Source organism: Oreochromis aureus, linkage group 10 (assembly GCF_013358895.1).
Source record: "Oreochromis aureus strain Israel breed Guangdong linkage group 10, ZZ_aureus, whole genome shotgun sequence".
Lineage (NCBI taxonomy): Eukaryota > Metazoa > Chordata > Actinopteri > Cichliformes > Cichlidae > Oreochromis > Oreochromis aureus.
Window position 1 is genome coordinate 14,369,425 of NC_052951.1, and position 21,970 is coordinate 14,391,394.

A 21,970-nucleotide genomic window follows, 5' to 3' on the forward strand; every position below is an offset into this window, starting at 1 on the left:
ATCGTCTTGATACGTTACCAGGGCATCTTTTCTGCCCCAGCTTTTATTTGACATATTTACCACCCCTTTATCACCACGTTAACCTCGGGACATGGGGACTCCTTCACTGATAGACACTGTAAGGGTCAGGGATATGCTTATCTGTCTGAATCTATCTGTGTTCATGTTAGCTGTGTCCGTATTTAATTTGTGCTCAGGTATAAAAAACAAAATGTTTGATATCTATTAATAGTTTATAATCCTAACATCTATTTTTGCTATTAAGAGCTCATTTGCATGGGTTCTGTGCAACAGTCAAATTTCACCCAACATTATCCTCGAAAGATTAAATGAGATCATCAACACTGATAACTAAGGGTGTTAACTTTAAATGCATGTCATTCCTGTCCTCCCATCTTCTTCCATCTCTTAACTGTACTCCAAGTAGAAAGAGTGTGACATACACACAATTGATGAATAGCCACCTACTTCAAGATCAAAGCACATGTGCTTCTATCTTTCCTTTTTTTAAGCTTGCCCTATTTATATCAGCCTGGATTTATTGTAGACAGCTTCACGGTGTGAGCTGCAGTCTTTCCTTTAAAACTTAAGTACAATTAGAGACCGGGAGTCATGTTCAACATACCAAGGATGTATTTTTTATTATCTAATTTTGCTAAACCTCAACTGTGATCACGACTCTGTAAGCGGTTAAGAGATTTCTCCAAATAGGGAGATGCTGGCAGCAGATAACCAATCTAGAGCAATATAGATATATCCTGTTCTTCTAAGAACAATCTGTGACCCCAGTTTCAAAAATCTTGGGATGCTGTATAAAAAATAGTCTCATAGACCCACATTTTATTCACAATACAACACAGAAAACATCAAATGCTTAAGCAGAGGAAATGCAACATTTTAAGAAAAAAATGTGTCATTTTGAATTTGATGGCAGCAGCATATCTCAAAAAACAAAGCTGGGGCAGGGGCATTTTTAGTACTGTTTAGCACCCTCCCCTCTTTAACAGTAAGCAAACATCTGGGAACTGAGCTGCTGCATTTTGGGGAAGAGTGTATTCTCATTCTTGTCTGATAAAGGTTTTAGTTGCTCAACAGTCCTTCCCTCAGCTTCTTTGGTGTATTCTTTGTTTTGCGAAGCTTCAAATGTTTCCAGTTGGCGAAAGGTCTGGACTGCAGGCAGACCAGATCAGCACCTGGATTCTTCTAATATGAAGCCATGCTGTTGTAATAGTTGCAGTATGTGGCTCAAATATCCACAGTCTTTCTTGAAAAAGACATTGTCTGGATGGCGGCATGTTGCTGTATATACCTTTCAGCATTAACACTGTTTTTCCAGTGTAACAGTGTTCCTCTCCTCTTTAGTCCAGATGAAAAAATTCAACATTTTGATTAATCACCAAAGGGCAGTTTTCCACTTTGTCTCATTCAATTTTAAATGAACGTAGGCTCAGTGAAGACTGCGCTTCTGGATCAAGTTCACATATGGATCCTTCTTTGCATGATGGAGCTTTAACCTGCATTTGTGGATAGTACCGTGAACTCATGCTGAGCTCATGCATGACGGTCATTCCTGTTTTTAACACAGTGCCACCTGAGGGCCCAAATATCACAGACACCCAGTTTCAGCCTTGTGCACAGAGATTTCTCCTTTTGTATGATATTATGTACTGTAGAAGATGAGTTATCCAAAGTATTCACCATTTCACATTGACAAATATTGACATAAAGTTGTTCCACAATTTGTAGACACAATTTTGTATAGATTGGGCCTCTGTCCATCTTTATATCTGAGAAACTTTGCCTCACTAAGATGCTCTAAATCTTCCTCCACCTCTTTCTTTTTAGTAAAACTTACTTTTCCAGCCTTTTTGTTGCCCCTGTCCCAACTTTCGAGATGAGAGTCACAAATTTGGAATTGCGGTTGTACAAGCCAAAACTAAGATTTAAGGAGTGTAAAATATGTAAAAGAGATTGAAAGTGATACATTTGGTGCAGCCACAATCAGGACAGACAAAAATACGGATGTGCTAAGAGACTTATCATTATATCTGTCCCCACATTAAGACACAAGTAGATGTGACTATAATTACAACTACATATTCTCCTACATATTTATATGACTTAAATATTTTTCTATGGCATTTATGACCATTTTACTACAGCTTTTTCAGCTTCAACCTTAACTGTATTAAATGGTCTTGGGTGCAAGTAATGAACATGTATTAAATTGTATTAAACATTATTCAAACCAGCAGGCTGCTGGCAAATCTTACATAAGGTCATTAAGAAGGCCATAAAGCTGAAGCGCTCTCTGTTTTAAGATTATGCTGCTTCGCTGAGACCTAGAATAAAATAAAATATCTCAAAAAACGATTGCAGCAAGCGAGGAATAAAGTTCCCTCCACTATGAAACATGATCTGAAGTTGCTGCAGGTAGCAAAAGAAAAAGCTCACCTGTAGAAGTAAGAGCAGCCCCGCACTGTGTTGTGGCTGAAATATTCCTGGGTTTTCTCATTGCCAAAGTCTTCGAGAGGGTCGGACCACAGCAGGTCACACATGGGCCCAAAAGCCGGTGGCTCCTTGAACCGATCCAACTTTACACACGGATTCAGAAATTGATGTCAGGCACACACAAAGAAAGCAGAGTGCGATATGGTAGTGGTGAGGCGTGACCGGACTGTTACCTTTTTAATGTCATCTAAGGTGTGTATTTCAGGTGAGAGTCCGCCGTGAACACACAGAAACTGTTGGTTCATGAGCGCAGCCAGGGGAAGGCAGTCAAACGCGTCCATACACGAGTCATACACCTGCTCAGAGTACTTGATTTTACCTGGCACAACACAAAAAGTAATGATTTGGTTCAATGAGTCACCTTTTGAACACTGAAATGTTAGCAAGTGGTAATTATTTGGGTTTAACTTTGGCTGGTAGGCATGCTTTTAGTTCTTTTAGTTTTAATTTGTTTAACTTGTTGCATTTGTAGCTCTTCATTTTCGGCTTCTCACAGGCAATTCCAATTCAATTTTATTTATGTAGCACCTAATCACAACAACAGTCACCTCAAGGTGCTTTATATTGTAAGGTAAAAGCCTTACAGCAATACTGACAAACCTCCAACAATGAGCGAGCACTTGGCAATAGTGGAAAGAAAAACTCCCTTTCAACAGGAAGAAACCGTCTGCCATGACCAGTTTGGGGTGAGGTGAATTCCATTCCCTTATATACCTTGATATAGCATTAACATTAGCTCCAGGCTACACAGGACCGTAGTAAGACAGAGAAAGAAGAACTGAGAGGTACTCACATTCTTGTTTGAAGGTGAAATACTCTGTCAAATGTCTACATTCATGATTTCCACGAAGTAAAAATAGTGTCTTTGGATAGAGGATTTTCAGCGACCAAAGGTATAAAACACACTGTTGAAACAAGCACAAGAAAATGTTACTTGTGATGTTTTTTTTTTCCTATTTGGATTCCTGTGTGGCGTTCTTAATAATATTCTTTTGGATTTACCTCAATACTGAAGTAGCCACGGTCAACATAGTCACCAAGGAACAGGTACCGTGTTGTAGCTGGTGATCCTCCCACTTCAAACAGCTTCATAAGATCAAAGAATTGCCCATGGATGTCTCCACAGACTGAAAAACACCCCAAAAAGGCAGATGTTATGAAACCGAAAAAAAAAAAAAACCCCACTGAAAATCCTTTTCTCTTCTTTGCCAACATGTGCACGCATCTTTTTCCCATCTGCTAGGATAAAAAAAATGCAGTACATTATCATTTCGGTCATACCTACTGTAGCCTGTAAAACCATTTGCAGCCATTGCAGTGCTGTCACGAAACAAAACATTCAAGATTCGACCGATACTTCTGACTTCATCACTGTTGTCTTTTCACACGACAGTGATGAAGTGTGAGTTTCTATATGTATCGCCTGCATTTCCAGGCTTGATATTTATTGTTTTCGAAGGTTTGAAGAACAGAAGATGAGAGACAGACAGCAGAGACCACTGTGACAGGAGCTCATGGCGTTACAGAATAGTACACTTTGTACCAGAGGTGTGTGTCTTCATTTTCTGCGTGCAGGTTAGCTGCATAAATAGACAGCCAGGCTGTGCAGCTGCATGGAGATGCTGCTGTTTGTATCGCAACTCTATTGATTATTTGCATCTGATAAAAATGTCTCGCGTTCGTTGTGTTGTGTAATACCTTTTGCAACAGTTAAGAATGTAGCCGTAGAACGGGCTCTTGTTAATAATGCAGTATTGCGTACAGTGAAATATGGATGTAATGTAAGTATAAACAAAGGCATAAATAAAAATAACTACTTATGCCATAAGCATAAAGATCTGAGCGTATTCTGTGCAAGGTGAAAAATATGGTTTCACCAAATGGGCATTTACACATTTCTTTATCAGCTCTCTGGATTACTCCATCTACTATGTGCACTTTTCTTCTCTCCTTCCATGGAGAACTCGAAGCACTTAATTATTCACATTGTCACTGGAAGTGTTCTTCATTCTTTTAACTCTTTAGTGCTCACATATAGAGAAAGCACGGCCTGTCAGCAGAGCGGCATGTTATGAGAATAATATTCTTGCGTGTGCATCTGGATCTGATGGATGCCATGTTAGAAATTCTCCCCTCTTTAGGTGTCGCTGTATTGAGATATTTCTAAGGTCTCTAGCTGAAAGGCTTCTGTCCTCTGCTTCTGAGAAATGAGACGCTCACGCCTCCCAGAGTTAGAAAAATCTCGAGCCCCCGGGGAGATATACACTTTTTCGTAGTGAACACTGTGGCACTGGAGTGCAAACCTACATCTCATTTCCTCGCTGCCTTCAATTTTTCATTATCATCTTTCTCTGTCTCCTTCTCTCCTACTCACCCTCCATCTCCTCTCGCTTTTCCGTCTCCCCTATCAGCTCCACAGTGGCCTTCGCCCACTCAAAGCTTAGAGCAATGTGAGTGGGAGACTTCTTGTGTGACTAAAGCAATCAAAAGCACACATGCGCACATACATGCAAGCTCATGCACAAACACCCGTAAAACATGCGTGCAAGGAAGGATTCACATGCATAATCGGCTGCAGAGACATTCAAACACTGCTCGCGCTCACACAGATATAAACAAATGTGCAGACATAATACTTAGTTTGTCATACATATTTCATACTTAGTACATAAAGCCTCCATTTTGCTGATGCAGGTCGAGCTGAGGCCTTCTCCTGAAGTGCATTTGTCATCTTTGATGACATTAAGCTGATAGGAAGCTAGGTAAATGCATAATTACATGTGCATTCACATTTATGTTCAATATACACTCACCAACCACTTTATTAGGTACACCCTGCCCTGCTAGTACCAGGTTGGGCCCTGTTTTGCCTTCAGAACTGCCTCAATTATACCATAGATATCGATTCAACAAGGTGCTGGACACATTCCTAGGAGATTTTGGTCCATATCGACACGATAACATCACACAGTTGCTGCAGATTTGTCAGCTGCACGTCCATAATGTCAATCTCCTGTTCCACCACATCCCAAAGGTGCTATTGGGCTGAGATCATGTGACTGTGGAGGCCATTTGAGTACAGTGAACTTCCTGTCATTTTCAAGAAACCAGTTTTAGGCGATATGAGCTTTGTGACATGTTGAGTTATCCTGCTGGGAGCAGCCAGAGGATGGGTACACCGTGCTCACAAATGGACATGAACACGTTCAGCATCAATACTCAGCTAAGTTGCTATGTTTAAACGATGTTCAGCTGTTACTAAGGGGCCCAAAGTAATCACTTAGACTATTAGATGAGTCTGACAGAAGGTAGGACGTATGCATGCCCTACCATCTGAATATAGAAAACTGAGACTCATCAATCCAGCCAGTCTTTTCAGTCTTCTCTGTCCAATTTTTGTGTGCCAGTGTGAATGTTAGCCTCAGTTTCCTGTTCTTAGCTGACAGGAGTGGTTTTCTGATGCTGTAGCTCACCTGATTCTGCAAATCTTGGTTGTCATGAGTGGTTTTTTGAGTTAGCTTCCTATTAGACCCCAATATTTCTGCTATTCTGGGCAAATTGAGCTATTTGTCAACATATCTGTCTCTGTATTTATAAAGGTTGGTAAAGGAGAAATTTAAAAAGGAAGAAAAAGATGAGAGAAACACCTTTTAACAATGCTGTGAACGTTCATGCTATGCTTCCAGAGCTTTGAACGCCACAAACACAACAACCAGCTGATGTGAGCCGAATCAGCCAGCGCCTAAACGAGTACTCTGTGACAAGATTCTCTTGAAACTGCACTGTCACATTAGCTCAGTACGAACTAACAAATGACCGTACATAACAAATGTTAGGGAAATGTGTTTGTGTCTTGTATGCCTGGGAAAAAAAAAAAGAATGACCAATATATTAGATTTTTTTAAATAACCAAACATGTGAGTCAGTGTTAAAAATCCTATATAGGTTGGACTATGCTTCCTATCAACTCAAAGCAGTACGGCCATTCTCCTTTGACCTCTAGCATCAACAATGCATTTTCACTCAGACAACTCTTTCTCTTCTTTGGACCATTTTCTGTTAACCCTATAAATGGCTTTTTCGAAAAACAGTGTTTGTTTTTTTAAACTAAGAAGTAAGAAAGCGACAGATGGAAAATAGGGAAAGTTAGAGAAATTACTTGCAACAAAGGTTGAAAGCTGAAGAGGTGGGTGTTGTAATTATACGGTATGTGTGGTAAGCAGTAGACCAGTGAGAGCCCCAAATAACCCCTTTATCATATTGGCGACAGAATCATGTTAAATTTAGCTGAAACACAACCGGCTACAACAGAGTCTGACATTTCACTAGTACAAGAAACAATATTGAGTTTTAATTTGAAATGCATTTATATTCACAACTTTAGTAAGATAAAATTGGCTAAATAGATGATGCAAAAGAAATAAAACTAAGTCTCTTAATTAAATTTTCTTGATGGGAAGCCACGGTTGAGTACACAGTATACTTTTGTGTCGGGCTGAGGCATGTTAATATTTTAGAGCATAACTAGGACACACTGCAGGGTGTTCAGCAGAAAAAAGATTTTATCTGTTTATACATGAGAGATACTTCAGGCTTTTAGAAACTCAGCATTTGTTTTAACTTTTATACTCTCTACTTACATCTAAAGTAAATATAGGTTTAAAGCTTTGACTTATATATTTTTATATATTTCAAACTAGTGTTTTCCAACACGATTGTGGCAGAATGTAGACAAAGAAGGAAACATTATGGGATTAACATCTTCCTAACAGACCAGAAATTTGCGCAGAGACACAGTGCTTCTGAGATACCGCTGAACTACTTTACATGAACTTATTTAACAAGATAATGATGATTCTGCCTGGTAGTGACAGCTTCCTGCTGTATTCACACGAATTCTCCTTTATCTATTTTTAAAAATCACTTGTGCTCTCTGTTCTCTTTAAAAAATACTGATCATAAAGGAGCAGAAATTTGATCTACGATCCCCCTTACAATTTATTAAAATGTCTTAACTTACCTGACAAATAAGGGTAATAGCATCAGCTGTCTTTTATGCTAACTAGCAAATGTTAGCATGTAACATGGTAAACGTACTTGGTTAAGCTAGCTCAAGTTTACTGTCACAGAGCTGCTGATGTTTAGGAAATTAAAGTTAGGAGCTGCATTTTTGTCTCACTGACAGTTACTTGTATACAACTTTTAATTAAAAAAGCTTAAAGTTTTTTGTAATACATAATAATATGATACTACTATACAGAGTCAAGACAGTTTTAACTTAAACAGGACTCATTTTTATACGCTTTATTTGAACAGTTTCCCTGGCAAATATAGTCCAGATCAAAAATAGCCTGAGAAATGGAAAAAATAAAACAACAAGACATTATATCGCCTGGTTTTGCTTTATTACTTCTGACTGCTTTCTTTAAATATTTTCTGAATTAATTAAAAATGTAAAACTTTTGTCAATCACTAAATGATGGATGAACTGTGATGATGAAAGTTAAAAAGACATATTCAATTCTATTTATCTAACACTTGATTCCGGTTCTTCTCGAATATCAGCTGTCCAATAAAATCAAGACAGAGCAGATCCTCTAACTTCCTAATATAAAGGATATTAAAACTAGAATATTTCATATGCACGCTCAAATGCCAGCCCCATGTCATATTATATCTGAGCAAACATTTTAGCTTGGCATCAAACTAAAGTAAACTAAATTAGCAATGACTGTGCTCTAGTCAAGTGAGCTTGCTCCTGGCTATTGCGCAGGCTGCCTCATTGTCATGGTTTACTGCAACACTCAGCAGAAATGAGCCAACATTAAAAACACCTGTTTCTTTTCCTGATCTGCATCCAAACAGATCTACATCTTTAATCTGAACACTCAGTCGTTTCAAGTTCCAGGCTCGCCATGCTGCAGTTTGACTTTAAGTCTCAGGTAAGTGTCTGTGAAAGGTTTCATACCTGTGACCGGTGCCTCGATGTCTAATATAGTTTTCTCCTGACGCAGGATAGCTGCTCCCTCATTGATGATTCGGAGCGCCACGGCCTCCTCCACACGACCTTCCTTGGTGAGATGGGCCTTCAGGAGATCCACGCGAGGTTTCCCTTCACAGTCAAATACTTCCTTCATCGTAAGGCGGTGGCTCAAGGGGAAGGGGACAGCTGAGGACAGAGCACAGGAACGCAGCGACATTTAAGCACAGGGACATCACGGTCACTATGGCGACTCTTAAAGAAATCGACACAATTCCCGACTGTTTTGTTGCCACTGTGCTGCATTATTATAGTAAACAGCACTTGGGAATGATACTGACAACATTTTATCAAGGAACTCATGCAGCAATCATAAAAGAGAAAACCCCGACCATGTTTTGCCTGCAAGCAATACTGCACAGCTGCTTCATTTCATCTTTGTTGATGGTGTGTGCACTTTGGCATGAAGACCATTCTTAAGAGCACAGTTTTCCTTAAAACTGAAAGAATCTCCCATGAAAATGCAAGGACTTCTCTATCTATCTATCTTAGCATACTGACAAACTATCCTTTATGTGGTTACTTGTATTTTCTGAGTGCCAGATAAAATATCTAAGCCATCTACTCATCCAACACTCTCCCTGGATCGCTAAAGCCTTTGCCCATTAAAATGCATCAGTCACCTACCAACAGACAGCCTGTGAAACTGTGAAATCCAACCACAGATCATTACTTCAGTGGCAGCGAAGGTTATTTATTAGATCTGGTGCCGAGCTCTGTGTACTCTAACTGCAAGCTATCAGGACCTGTGTATTTACGTTAATCTACGCCTCATCTAGCTTAACAAAAATCACATGAGGTCCAGTGGCAGAATTCATTTGAAAAGCTAGACACAAACACACACGCAAACAGGTGCGCACAACATAAGCATTCAGCCGTAGTACACGTACTAGTAAAGGTAAGCCTGCCAGATTTGTGCAGAGCATAGCAAACAGAGCCACTCAGCAGTGCCAAATGAAAAAAAGACAAAGGAAGAGTCTCAAATCTCAGGCTTAAACTGAACATGATCAACATGCTCTTCAATAATGAATGCTTGACTAGAGGAATCTCAAAGTCGCCGCTCGTGGTATAATGAGGCAAGCCCCAGCGAGTGTTTTTAATGGGACTCCAATTTTTCACAGTGTGCAGCGTGTATCTGTGATGGCAATATGTACTTTGACGCTTTACCAGCAAGTACAAACTCAGCACAGTCAGCACGGAGAGGAAGTGAAGTGAGCCTGTGGGGTATGTGGACAGTGCTCGCAAAGTACCTTTAAACACCCTACCTGTTTATCCACAGGCTGTCGAAATGTCTGCATCTCCTGAATGTACTGGAACTAAGTAGCACTTGTCTTGTGGTGAAAAACTCAGCAACAATGTGTCCTTCCAAAAAATAATGTCCCAGTTACTTAAAAAAAGAAAAATCCACAAACCTCAGCGTGAACAATTTTAAATACCAACTATTTACTTTTATACTGAGGTGCACTGCATCACTGCCAAACCAAACATCTACCCATGATGAGGGGCTTGCGCTCGTGGCAATATTTAAAAATTAACAGCCTGATGTGCTACAAGTCAGTGCATGGGTCGACTGTGTAATAAGTTGCAACGATATTCTGAAGTCTTGGTCTGCAGTTTTCACAGACTACACTTGGGTGAATAGGAATGCCTATCTACTGTTGTCCCATCCACTGCCCATGCAGAGGACCAGTTGATGGTTGTAAGTGCTTTGAGAATCACCAGTTGAGTTACATCCACTGCCTTATAAACAAGAACAGCCAGACATCGCTACAGGCAGGCCAGATGAAAATATGTCATTTTGATTTAAAGCTGATAATTACCATAAGTCAGCGTAGCATATCTGACAGATGGAAAAGATTGAAAACATGACCTGTGTTGAAATACATTGGCGTAGGTGCTATCATGTACCTTACATAACCGTAAAAAGGTAAATGTGGTGCAGGAGCCCAGATCACTCAGGAACTGTTCTTATTTCATTTTAAACTTCAAACTAGCAGAGCAATTTGACTGTAAAATGAGCTGAAACGAGCCTCATGTGGATACTTTAAAAGGAACATTACGCTTTGTTTTTTTCTGTTTTGTTTCTTTTTTTGTTTGTTTTTTGTGTTTTTTTTTAGCCGACTATCAGAAAAACCCAACAGAGATTATTTCGAGATAATCCTCAACGGCACATTTTAAAGAAACACACATATGTTGACACAGACATGTGAGCGGTCTCCTGATATAGATGTATGGTGGAGAGATGAAAAGCTGACTTCTGCTCAGCACCCGAGCAGAGTTGAACTATGAAATACTGTACGTTGCCGGGCAACAGCAGCAGCAGCAGCTAACTGTTGGAGTACAGCCAGTAGCTGTGCTCCGCAGAAAACTGGGATTTGCATTGGGGGTTCACGTAGATACAGTGATGCAAATGCTCACACAGTGGTCAAATCTTAAGCGTCTGTATGGGGTTAAAAGGCATTCTGCTAAGAAGAGCTGCCTCTCTGCACTGTTCAATTAATAAGTATATGGTGGGTTTATGTGTTTGTTAACCATAGTTTGTCTTGTGAAGTGCAGGATGGTTCCACAAAAGTAAACAGTGCAATTAAAAGATCAATAAAATAAAATAAAACAATGACATAAGTATTCTGGTTTATTACCCATATTCTCTGCTATAGCTTGCTTTGTATGATATTCAGTGTCTTACTGTATGTACCACCTGACTGATGTTTTTATTTAGATGCTATCAGAGCAGGTCTGTTCTCTCAACCTAACTACTGCTGCATCATGGCCATTAATAAATTACTAATGCCAATACAAATATTTGGATGGTGTTACCAAAGGCTGACATGAATGTGACACAGTTTTACACTGACATATTAAACCTCGGGGTGAAATATAAGAGTGCACCTGCACTAAACAGCCTGTGGTGACGGTACTGTAGCAAACAAACTGCACAGCCCAGCAGTTACTGTTACTGTACCACTTTAAATATGCTCTGTCAGATTAAGACATGTAAGACTAAAAGAGAACCAGCGAGAAACTGGCTGTGGTTTAAGTTGAAGCTATGTACACAGCAGGGATAAAAATAGCTTCGAGTAGCTTGTAGTGTCAGTGCTCGGTAGTTCACTACAAGCAGCGCACACAAAAACAGCAGGAAATGTCAGTCTTCTGGCTCAAAATTGCCACTACCTCAATAGCTTCCTTTGATCACCTGATGGATGCAAGATTCAGTTTCTTCTTTGTATTTTTCCCCCCAGTTTTCAGTCTTTTGGGGATTGTAAAAATGGCTTTTACTTCTTTTTCAAAGTGGTATGCAAGAATAGGAGAGCAGATAAAAGTGACAAAAGAAACATCCAGTGTCGGCCAAGCAATAACAAACCTTTATAGCACCTTGACAATTCAGAGCATGGAAAAAAAAAAGGATTTTGAAAAATTATAATTCTTTCTCTATGATCAGCCAAATTAATCTGTATTAGAAATCACAGGTGAGGCTATTTAACAAGTATCCAGGGCACACAGCCTGAAAATGAAAGAAAATACACAATACTTATCAAGTCCTAAATCCTAAAGTGTTACATGACCATGTTACAAAAGCAGAAAACTGAGTCAGAATTCTTGGCTGCGTTACGTTCGCTGATATAAACCTTCTGTTTGACATATTTTTGAATTCCTGGGTGTCAGTGAAGCCGCGCCAGGAAATAACCACAATGGTTTTGTCACTGCTTTAAATTCGTGTTCAAATGTGCAGAAAACAGCACGGCAAATCAAATCCAACTTCTCCCTTTTATGATGGACAGCACGGAAACAGAATTCTGTTTGAAACCGAATATCCTGTGAAAAAGGTGAAAGTACAGTAAAAGTATAATGAAACGAAAGTGTCCGCAGCATGAGACGGAAGCTATTCAGATGGCCTGTTAGATAAAACTCCACTTAAAATAAAGCTAGAAAACAATATTGTTCAGGCAGCTCAGGAAGAGTCTGTCTTTTTCCTTTTTAAATTTTCTTCACGTGACACAGTTCACGTTCTGTAATCAATGACAATTTAAGGCTCGTTTGTAACTGCTAGTGCACGCAGTACATTTGTGCGCCTGCAGTCACTGTCATGTAAGTGCATCTCACAGTGCAGATTACGGTGTTTCTAAAACTCCGGAGGCTAAAGGACAAAGTTGTTAATGCTGACTGAGCTGCTCGGACATTATGATAATATACGGAATGTGGATATATATATATATATGTATATATATATATATATATATATATATATATATATATATATATATATATATATATATATATATATATATATATATATATATATATATATATATTCAGGCAGAGTGCTGACTGTTGGCTGCTCCACTGTAAAGAAGAGAGAGGGGGAAAAATGAGCAGGGCTAAGTGAGTTATGACAACTGTGGGCACTTTATCATCCTCCATTGATCCATCTACTGATTCAGCTTTTGGAATCCCCCCACACACCACCACCCTTTTTTTTTCTAATCAAATTAAACCCTGACCGGTAAAATAAACCCCCCAATAAATGTCCATTTCATGCCCTCTCCCTCCTTTTGCTGGCCCCCGTCTAAGCCCGTGAAATCCTGCTGCATCACTGCTCCAGCTTCTACCACAAGCTCGGCAATTCAGCTGTTTTTTCCTCCTTCCTCCTCCTCCTCCTTCTCCCCCCTCACTCCCCCTCTCCTCCCGTCGTGAGCGAAAGCCAGCGTACAGTCAAATCATGACAGATACGATTAAACATAAATCAGCGGGCACAATTAAAAATGTATTACACTTCATATTTCCTGGTGCTGCCCGTGTGCTCTGCTCGCTCTCCGCGGGGGCTGTGCAGCAGAGGAACCCGGATTGTTTATCAACATCAAAGCTTCACTTGCCCACTACCAACACCAACACCACCACGAACACAACTTGATGGCCGCATATGCACCATTAATGCGCGACACGTTCATAAAGTCCGCGTCCTGCCGATCCGCAGAGAGCTAAACACCGGGGGTGTTATGTAATACAGCCATAAGCACGCAGAAAATATAGGCTAACTTACATTTCACCACCCGATCCGTGGCGTTTAAGACGATGTCAGCGTTAGACATCTTCATGGGCAGTTGCTGTCTTCGAGGCTGAAGCTTTTTTTTTTTTTAATTATTTTATTTTATCTTCTGTTTCCTCGTCCTCCCTCTCCTTTAGGATGTACTCTCAGTATTTGTTGTCGAAATGCGGCTGATGCTGTGGCATCACTTAGATGATGCGCCCCCTCCGTGCGTCGGTGCTGCGCCGGGTAGGACTGCTGCTCCCCAGGCAGGGATGGATGCTGGGTGCTGGATGCTGTAGGAGCTGCTTCTGCTGTCCTAAGCTGTTAATGTGGGGGAGGATGCGCGGAGAGAGAGGGAGTGAGAGAGAGAGAGGGAGAGAGAGAGAGACGTGCACTATCCCGACATGGCGGTGAAGGGAACTCCCACGCAAATGTTTCACGGGACTGCCTGATGCTGCCATCAGATGGAGGCTGAGACGGGGTTGCCCCCACGCACGCACGATGCGCCATGTTTCGGTATTCTCGAAATTTATACGCCTGATAATGACAGCGCGTGGACCTCGGCTTAAACGTGTTACACGTTCATCACAATCAGACGGGTTCGGTTTGATTCCCGCAGCGCGCACACGTGTGCGCCAAAAGCAGCAGTCGGGTGCAAATGTTGGCGGAGACTTTTCACTTGGTGGCGACAAACCATCAGGTTTTATGCAAAGTAAGCAATCAAAGTAGCAACTTAGTCCATGGATCTTTCAAGGAAAATGCTTAATATGGTTAACTATGGATCCTAATGATGAGATAATCACGTTTGGACACAGGAAAGGTAAATTAGCGCGTTGTATGGTGATTGCGCACTTTAAAATGAATGATATTTAACACTAGTCGTCTGATGCTCAGACTGATTTGCTTATTATGAATTATAGTTCAGTTTTTAAGAAAAAAAATCATTCATCAATCTATAAATATGAACTCTTCACATGAAAATACCAGACTGTAAGGGCAAGTGTGTTGTTGCTCTCCCCACATCACCACACTCTTCATACTGTCAACCATGACACATATAATGGTTCTGTATTTTCATCTAATCTCACAATTTAGTCTAGTTTCACATTTAACTCTGCACAAATTGTAGCCAGAACAGTTAGAGTTTTAAGAAAATCGAGTTAAAATTATTTTCCAGTTTGGTAACACTTAACACGGGTGCATCATTTATGGCGCACATTAGCATGTACACATTAGCATGCATGTAATTTATAAATACAGATATTTTTGTTCTTGATTAATCAACTAATTGTTTGCGAGTGAGTTAATAAAGGTTTTATAAATACTTATTTCATATTTTAATTCATGGTTAATTCAGGCAGTTACTAGTTGTTAAGTATTTTTGTGTGACCTCATTTAAAGTGAGGAGTATTTTTGCCTTTTAAGGTATTTAAAAATGAAAATTAAAGTACCCCAAGACTGCGCAAGTCTCAGCTATCTTCACAACAGAAAAACGAGTCACCCAAAGCACAGAGAGATACACAACACTCAAATATTTATTGCCACCGGAGGTTTGCAGAATACTGAAAAGTATTAGGTAGGACCAGAGTCCAAGTTTGTAAGAGGGGTTTAAGAGAAAGAGATGCACTGAGCTTACAAACAAATCTCATATCTTAATCATTATATGTATATAAATGTAGATCTAAATAGTTTCTTAATCACTTAGACTTTCGAAATGTTACCATGAGCACATTAAGCTTATTAATCAAGAATAAACATTTATAAACTTATTTATAACTTACATACTAAATTGTATCACAATAAATCTGATAACATAGCAAAAAGCAAAAAAACAAAACGAACAAAAAGCAAATCAAAGATGGAAAGGGGCTTCATTTTTACTTTACTCGTCAGCAAGCAATCTGATAGGGAATGTACAAACAAGCATACATAAGCTACACAATCACTATAGTGTGATTAAAAATAAATGTTACTTACTTATTTTCTTTATAGGAAATCAAGTGAAGGATTTCACCTGAGTGAATGAGGATTATTCCTTTAGTTGAATCCATTGTGTTAGGTCTCTGCTTTCTGAAACACGAGACCAATTCAGTGTTTTATTTCATTGTTGATGTTTAAGTTCGTGCAGTTTCTTCCTGGTTCACCTTGGTTTCTCGTTATGTGCCTTCTCTGTCTTTCTACTACATCTCTGATAGTTTCCACCTGTATTATGGTTTCTCCTGTGTGAGTTGTTTGCCCTGTCTTAAATATTTACCCCCTGTGCCCTCTTCCAGCCCGTACCTCACTGGGCCATCAGCCCTCTCTGTGCATATAATCTTATCTGTGTCTTTGTCAGAGTGTCTGTTTGCACTTCACGTGTCTCCCAGCGTTCTCTTTGCTCCTGTTTTAGTTTCCTGTTTTGTTTCACCTTTTTCTTTTTTGGACTTTGTACTTCTCTGGATTTTTGCAACAGTCAGATAAAAGCTCCACTTTCTCTTCAGTTCACCTGATCTGCAATTTTGTCCTCTCTTGTGAATCTGTGACAAAGTGAGGGTCGTCTCTTTAGATTTTGAGTTATGGTTTCATTCCATAATAATGTTACTATTTAATAGACTGTTGTTAGTCCTATCTTATCCAGCTCACAGTCCACAATTCACAGATTATTATAATGTGCGAGGTCCATAAAGAAAGTGATACGTTTTCATGTTATTGTTTGGCTACACTGCACAAACTAATTAGAACTAAAATCCAAAGACTCCAATGAGTCAAAGAGGCTTGTGAACAATTTTGGCAGAAATGAGACTGTTTCAGGCCAGGATTACTATGACTCTGAGTTATTCTAGTTTTGTATTTTCTAATCAGTTTTACTTTTGACTTTTAGTTTTCAGTTTAATTTTTATTTAGTTCCAGTTTCAGTTTTAGCCTTTTTAAGTGTTAGCGTATTTAGAAAAATCAGCACAAGTAAAAAAAAAAGAAAGAAAACAGAATTTTTTCAAAGCAGCTGACTCACAGTCTTGTAAACAGTTAAAGTGTCAATATACACGGAGATCAATGCCTCTTCAGGCAAGTTCTCATGTGATTAGTTTTAATAAATTAACAAATACTAAACCTAAGGATATTTCCTCTACATTTTTTTTGCTTTATTACCTCCAAGATGGATTATGTTTTTGGTGGCGTTTGCATGTGTGCCTGTCACTCTGTCTGTAAACATGAAACATATACATCCACCGAGGTCTTCAAGGTCTACTTAATGATTTAGTGGTTGAAAAGTGACAAAAAGCCTTATGACTTAAAAAAAAAGGTAAATATGTTAGTATAAAGATTTAAAATAACATGTCACACTTGACCTCCCTTTCAAGGTCAGTAGATTGAGCTGAAGGTCAAAGGGGATAATGCTGTACAGAGCTATTTAAACCTTTGTTTCTTACTGCCATTGTTTGAATTAACAACATATAGGCATATAATCAATGATATAATGATGCATTACTTTGGACCTCTGACCTTTTCTTCAAAGTCAAACTTTCCTAAAATATCTTTTATCTTTAAAATTATGGTTAAAATTCTACTACCTTTGTTTGTATTGGCAACACTTAGTGATACTGGGATATCTGCTTTTTAAATATCACATTGCCACATATCATATATCATGTCAGCTTTGACCTCTGACCTCACTTTTACGTTTTATTTCTGCCAGTTATGTCAGGTATATTAAAATAAATTTCAAAAGGGCAAATAAGAAAAACCCACACTTTGCATTTGTTTCTAATGCACTACAAACATCTCAAAGTTCATTTAAAAAGAACAAAGAAAACAAAATACAATAGTATTCCATTAAATGTAAATACTACCCAGGCAGCAGTACTTGGCACTCTTGAGGTGCTTCTTGTTTTATTAGTTGTAGTATATTTTTTTTAGGTAATTTTCCAAGTTTACAAAATCATTTCAGGTAGTTTAAAGTAATTTTAAAAGTCTCGTTTTTTTTATTGTAGTTAACTAAAATGTTTTTTTTAACTACTTTTGGTTAACTGCTACCTGCAACTAACCTTGTTATGACCACATATAGCCTTAAAAAGCATGAAAATATGTGGTGCATTTCATAGCACTGACCAAACTGCTAATGGTGAAATGAAGGCCCCAACCAGGACCATCTAACAGGATACAAATGCTATGTATCGTATAGCAAAGAGCGATTTCAGTTTTTATTATCATTCATGACATCGTGTGCATGCAAAACGTATCAACGTTAAAAATCTTATGTTGATGACTTTGCTAAATGGTTTGAGTTTAATATTGTTTAATACATTAAGAAACTGACATTGTAGTCCTGTGCAGCATAAAGGTGATGCTGTGAAAATGGAAAAGTGTCTGTAAAACGACAGATGTGAGCTTGCCCTCAGACCAGTACTGTAGGACTAGTGAGTCTTGTGAATTGTGGATGCATGGACAGACAGCGGACGCCGTGCCATGACCTCATCATTTTCATTGGATAAGCGAACAAGATATGGTCCCATGATTCATGGTGACAGTGTCAGCATTATGTATCTTCTACTATGTTAAGTGTATATTTTATATTATGGTGCACGTATTTTTTTTTATATTGTTTATATTTGTAAGTATTTTGCTGAACTTCTATCTGTAAAGGTTGAGGGTGAACTTGAGAGATCCACATAATGTGGAACAAACAAACTGGAAGAAAGTCAAGGTAAAGAAATCTCAAGTGAAACAGAGAAACAGAAACAGAGTTCACAGATGTCATTTTGATTCATAACATTTTGAGCTGGATAGATGCTGATGCCAATCTCTGTCCAAGACAAGTTTTATTTGGTTTAGACGTGAAACTTTATGGTTGCTTATACAGTCGTCACTTTGAAGACTTACCACTAGATGGAGCTCTAACCTTTATTTTAACTGCAGCAGCAGCAGCAACAGCTGGTTCTCTGGTACTGTTACATGAGGGGCAGCATTTGCTGCTTTGCATTATGAGACGTGATAATTTGAGAAGGCAGTGACACCGCTTATTTAGTGGCACAAGCTAAACAGTTGTTGATGTGATTTTGTCATGCTTTTTTGTCCTAATACTGTCAGTCAAGACAACAGAGGCACTTCCTCGCTGACAGATGAGGCAGAACATGTGATGAGTGGCAGGATGAGTAATAAATCTCTAGAAATGGAACAAGTGTTGCTCATCAGGCAGAAAGCCTTTGCAGCTGTCAGGCTCACACAAGGTGTGACTGATTTAGGCCTATTCAGTAGGACAGGAAAACACGGCACACAAAATCCATACCACATTAGAAACTGAATTTTTTTTTTCAAAAGTCGGTCCACTGCATGTTGGATTTGCACATGGGATGTCCTTGGAGTTGTCATTATTACCAGGACAGAAAAAAAACAGAGTGGAGACGGTTTTCTGCCAATGTTCCTGTTTTTGCTTCACTTAAACACAAAAAACTAACAAATAAAAACAACACCAAAATGAAAAATATTTTTTCAGAAACTTAATGCCAATCCTGATTTACTGCCTAAAAACATTACATGATCTTGTAATGACATATCCTTGGACGTGCAGAACCTAAATATTATTTTTACTGGCGTGCCGTCCTGGCGCAACAGTAGGAGAAAACGGTACTGTGAAAGGAGCTGCATTATGTGCTGGAGTTTATCCAGCTGTAAGCCCCCACATAAGTTGCTCTAAGTCATTTTCTCGCAATCACATCACTAGGGCTTTCTGGCACTACTATCAAAATGCAGGGAGGAGAACGGGAAATTACCAAAAGGGGGTCTATTTATCAACATCTCAGACATTATATATTCTAAAAGTACAATAAAGTTTTCAGTATACTACAAATGTTGCTGGAGGTTAAGCATCTTTGGTCATGTCACCACACAGACAGTTCATCGAATCACAAGCCATGCTGCATGTGACTCATACAGATCATAAACTTGCCTTGCTTCATAAATACTATTGATTCCCAAGTTTAATAAAATGCTGATTCCCGTGTCTCTGTCTCTCTCACTGTCATCCCAAATAGTTTAAAGAAATACTTATGTAAATATATACATACATATACATATTGTTTTATTTCTGATAGAAAGCTGTGTCATCCATATGTAATGCTCCAAAAACTGGCCTTTAATTTGGCTAAACTTCCTCACTTCCATTTTCTAAAACCACAGTACCAGTATAAATACACCAAAAAATGTTTAATTATGCCTTAGGAGTACCTTAAAAAATCTCTGACCAATAGTCACTAGGGTTTTTTGGGTTTTTTTTTTTTTTCTAGCATGAATTACATGAGTATGTTGACACCACAGGCTCTGGCTCAAGAGTTGTTTTGTGCATCAGCTCTTGAGCCAGAGCCCGAAGGCACTTAGTTTAGTTCAACACGACGATCAGGAGCAAGAAGGAAGAGGGAAACCACCAACCTGTCTTTCTCCGAGCCCCCAAAATATGCCAACCTGCATCTCCACGACTCACTAATTAAACATTTGTAACTGGAAAACAACAAGAAGAGTTGGCAGAGAGAACTACTTCTCACCATGGCTGTGGTGACTTCTTGGAGTCTCTGATAGGACCCCAGGCCTGTTGAAGCTAGTGCATAGAGATAAGGGGCAGACTGCAATTGACACATAGGAGTTTTTACTAAATAGATAAAGTAGTCTGTGACATTTTATAGCTGCTTCCATGTGTGAGAAAAACCAAACAACTGGAAAAAAACAATAATTCAAAGCATTTCCACTTCCTGGCAAGGGAAAAGAAAGAGCTATTGGAACACTCCGCTCTAACAACTGGTTAGTTCTGGTGACAGATGATCTGTGGTATTTTAAGTGACGTCACCTGGCACCAAAGACCAGCTAGTATGAGAGAGCTTTGTTTTCAGTGGGTCCCATGGAGACATAAAAGTGTGCTTTTACGACTAATGTGAACTGCGATTATTAGGTGGCATGATTACACGTATTGATGTGGATATACGTGAGAGGTTAAAGAATCCATAACTGAGAGAAAAAAGAAAAACTTGTATATGGTAACATGGGAGAGACACTCAACACGAAGCCAGTCTTTCAGAAATACCGTAGGTGGCATGTGTGAAGTGTGTTACAATGATTATTTAGGCAGTTTACAGGGCTTGTAATTGGAAAAAGCTGATGTTCATGCTTTGCTTGCTCCCGTCATCACTTACGTACCTCTTTTTGGGCCATCACTGGGGGCTTTCCTACAGCTCTGGTCATGTGTGCAGCTGGAGATGGAGGCCATGCAACGCTAATCCTCCACCCCAGCTCAGGAAAGTACCCTGCCTCCCTGTGCAGAGTGAAAACAACAAAGGGCTGAGTGTGGCTGCAGCCTCCGGGGTTCAGTGCACCCACCAGAACATGTCCAAGAGTCACAGCTTGCTGCTCACTCCTACCCATCTATCCATGCATGACTCTCCTAACCCATGCTTTCTCTCTTTGATCCTCTTTTCAACCCGAGAAAAGCACGTATGATTGCGGGCTGCCGTGTAACGTTCCAGCTTTTTCCGGACACAAATAGAGGACTTTAGGAGGTTAAAAGGGAAGGACGTCTGCTACAAAAGAGTCAAAGAACATGGTCGCTTCATTTTATCCCACGTGAATGTAGAATGGCAGTGACATAGTCTGAAACCCTGAATGCAGAAAATGTAGAAAAGTGAAGCTCTAATCAATTGTTTTGCACTGGAACTGTAAATGTGGACATTAATGAACCATATCTGAGCCATCTTTGCTAAGTTATCTGGAAAGTTAATTAGCCACACATTGACGTGCTCACATGTATATTCATCTAACATTTATATCTGCATTACATTTTGTTAGTCATAAAATAAACACGTCTGAGTAAGGAGTCATTAATGCTGTCTACATAAACACTATAATTTGTGAAGAGAGCAAAGGCCTCTCTTTAATTTAATGTCTACTCCTCGAGTGTAGCTACAGTATAACTATCACGTGTTTTATGAAAGTGTAAGCAGGTTTATCGAAGCCAACTTTCATTCACTGTGAGTGCAATCATGAGCACGTGGAACAGTGGATATTCAGTTCATTTTTGGGCAGCCTCAGAGAAGATAGACACCCAGAGCTGGATTTTCTTTTTTTTTGCCACCATAGCTACAGCCTTGAGTTCTCGATCTGAACCATGTTGCTTGCTTTGATGAATTGTTCATGCTCAAAAGAGGGGATAATCTTTCAATGACTAAAATCAAAAGCAATAACAGGTGTAAAAAGGCAGAACGTAAACAATATAGTGTAAATATAGACTTTTATAATTTTATATATATTTGAATCCCCGTGTCACCAGAAAACGTGTGTTGAAATGTTTCTGCAATTAAATTTGGTGAGTACTGGGCAAAATGATTACATGTGGCGTTTAAGTGCCGCTTCCAGGTGTCCACAGTAGGTCCATT

The 21,970-nt window shown here is 39.3% G+C and overlaps 1 protein-coding gene across 2 annotated transcripts in view; it reads right to left on the reverse strand.

The window, feature by feature from the left end:
- Positions 1-13,897, reverse strand: part of ppp3ca (protein phosphatase 3, catalytic subunit, alpha isozyme) — a 31,552-nt gene extending 17,655 nt beyond the window's left edge. The window contains exons 1-6 of one of the 2 annotated variants that reach the window (XM_039618847.1): positions 13,590-13,897; positions 8,480-8,680; positions 3,514-3,638; positions 3,305-3,416; positions 2,685-2,830; positions 2,455-2,594 (exon numbers count right to left, since the gene is read on the reverse strand). In XM_039618847.1, coding sequence (XP_039474781.1) covers positions 2,455-2,594; positions 2,685-2,830; positions 3,305-3,416; positions 3,514-3,638; positions 8,480-8,680; positions 13,590-13,644 — 779 coding nt within the window. In that variant the 5' untranslated portion in view covers positions 13,645-13,897. The remainder of the gene's footprint in view (positions 1-2,454; positions 2,595-2,684; positions 2,831-3,304; positions 3,417-3,513; positions 3,639-8,479; positions 8,681-13,589) is intronic. The other variant, XM_031760042.2, reaches the window with a different exon arrangement.
- Positions 13,898-21,970: the final 8,073 nt, after the last annotated feature.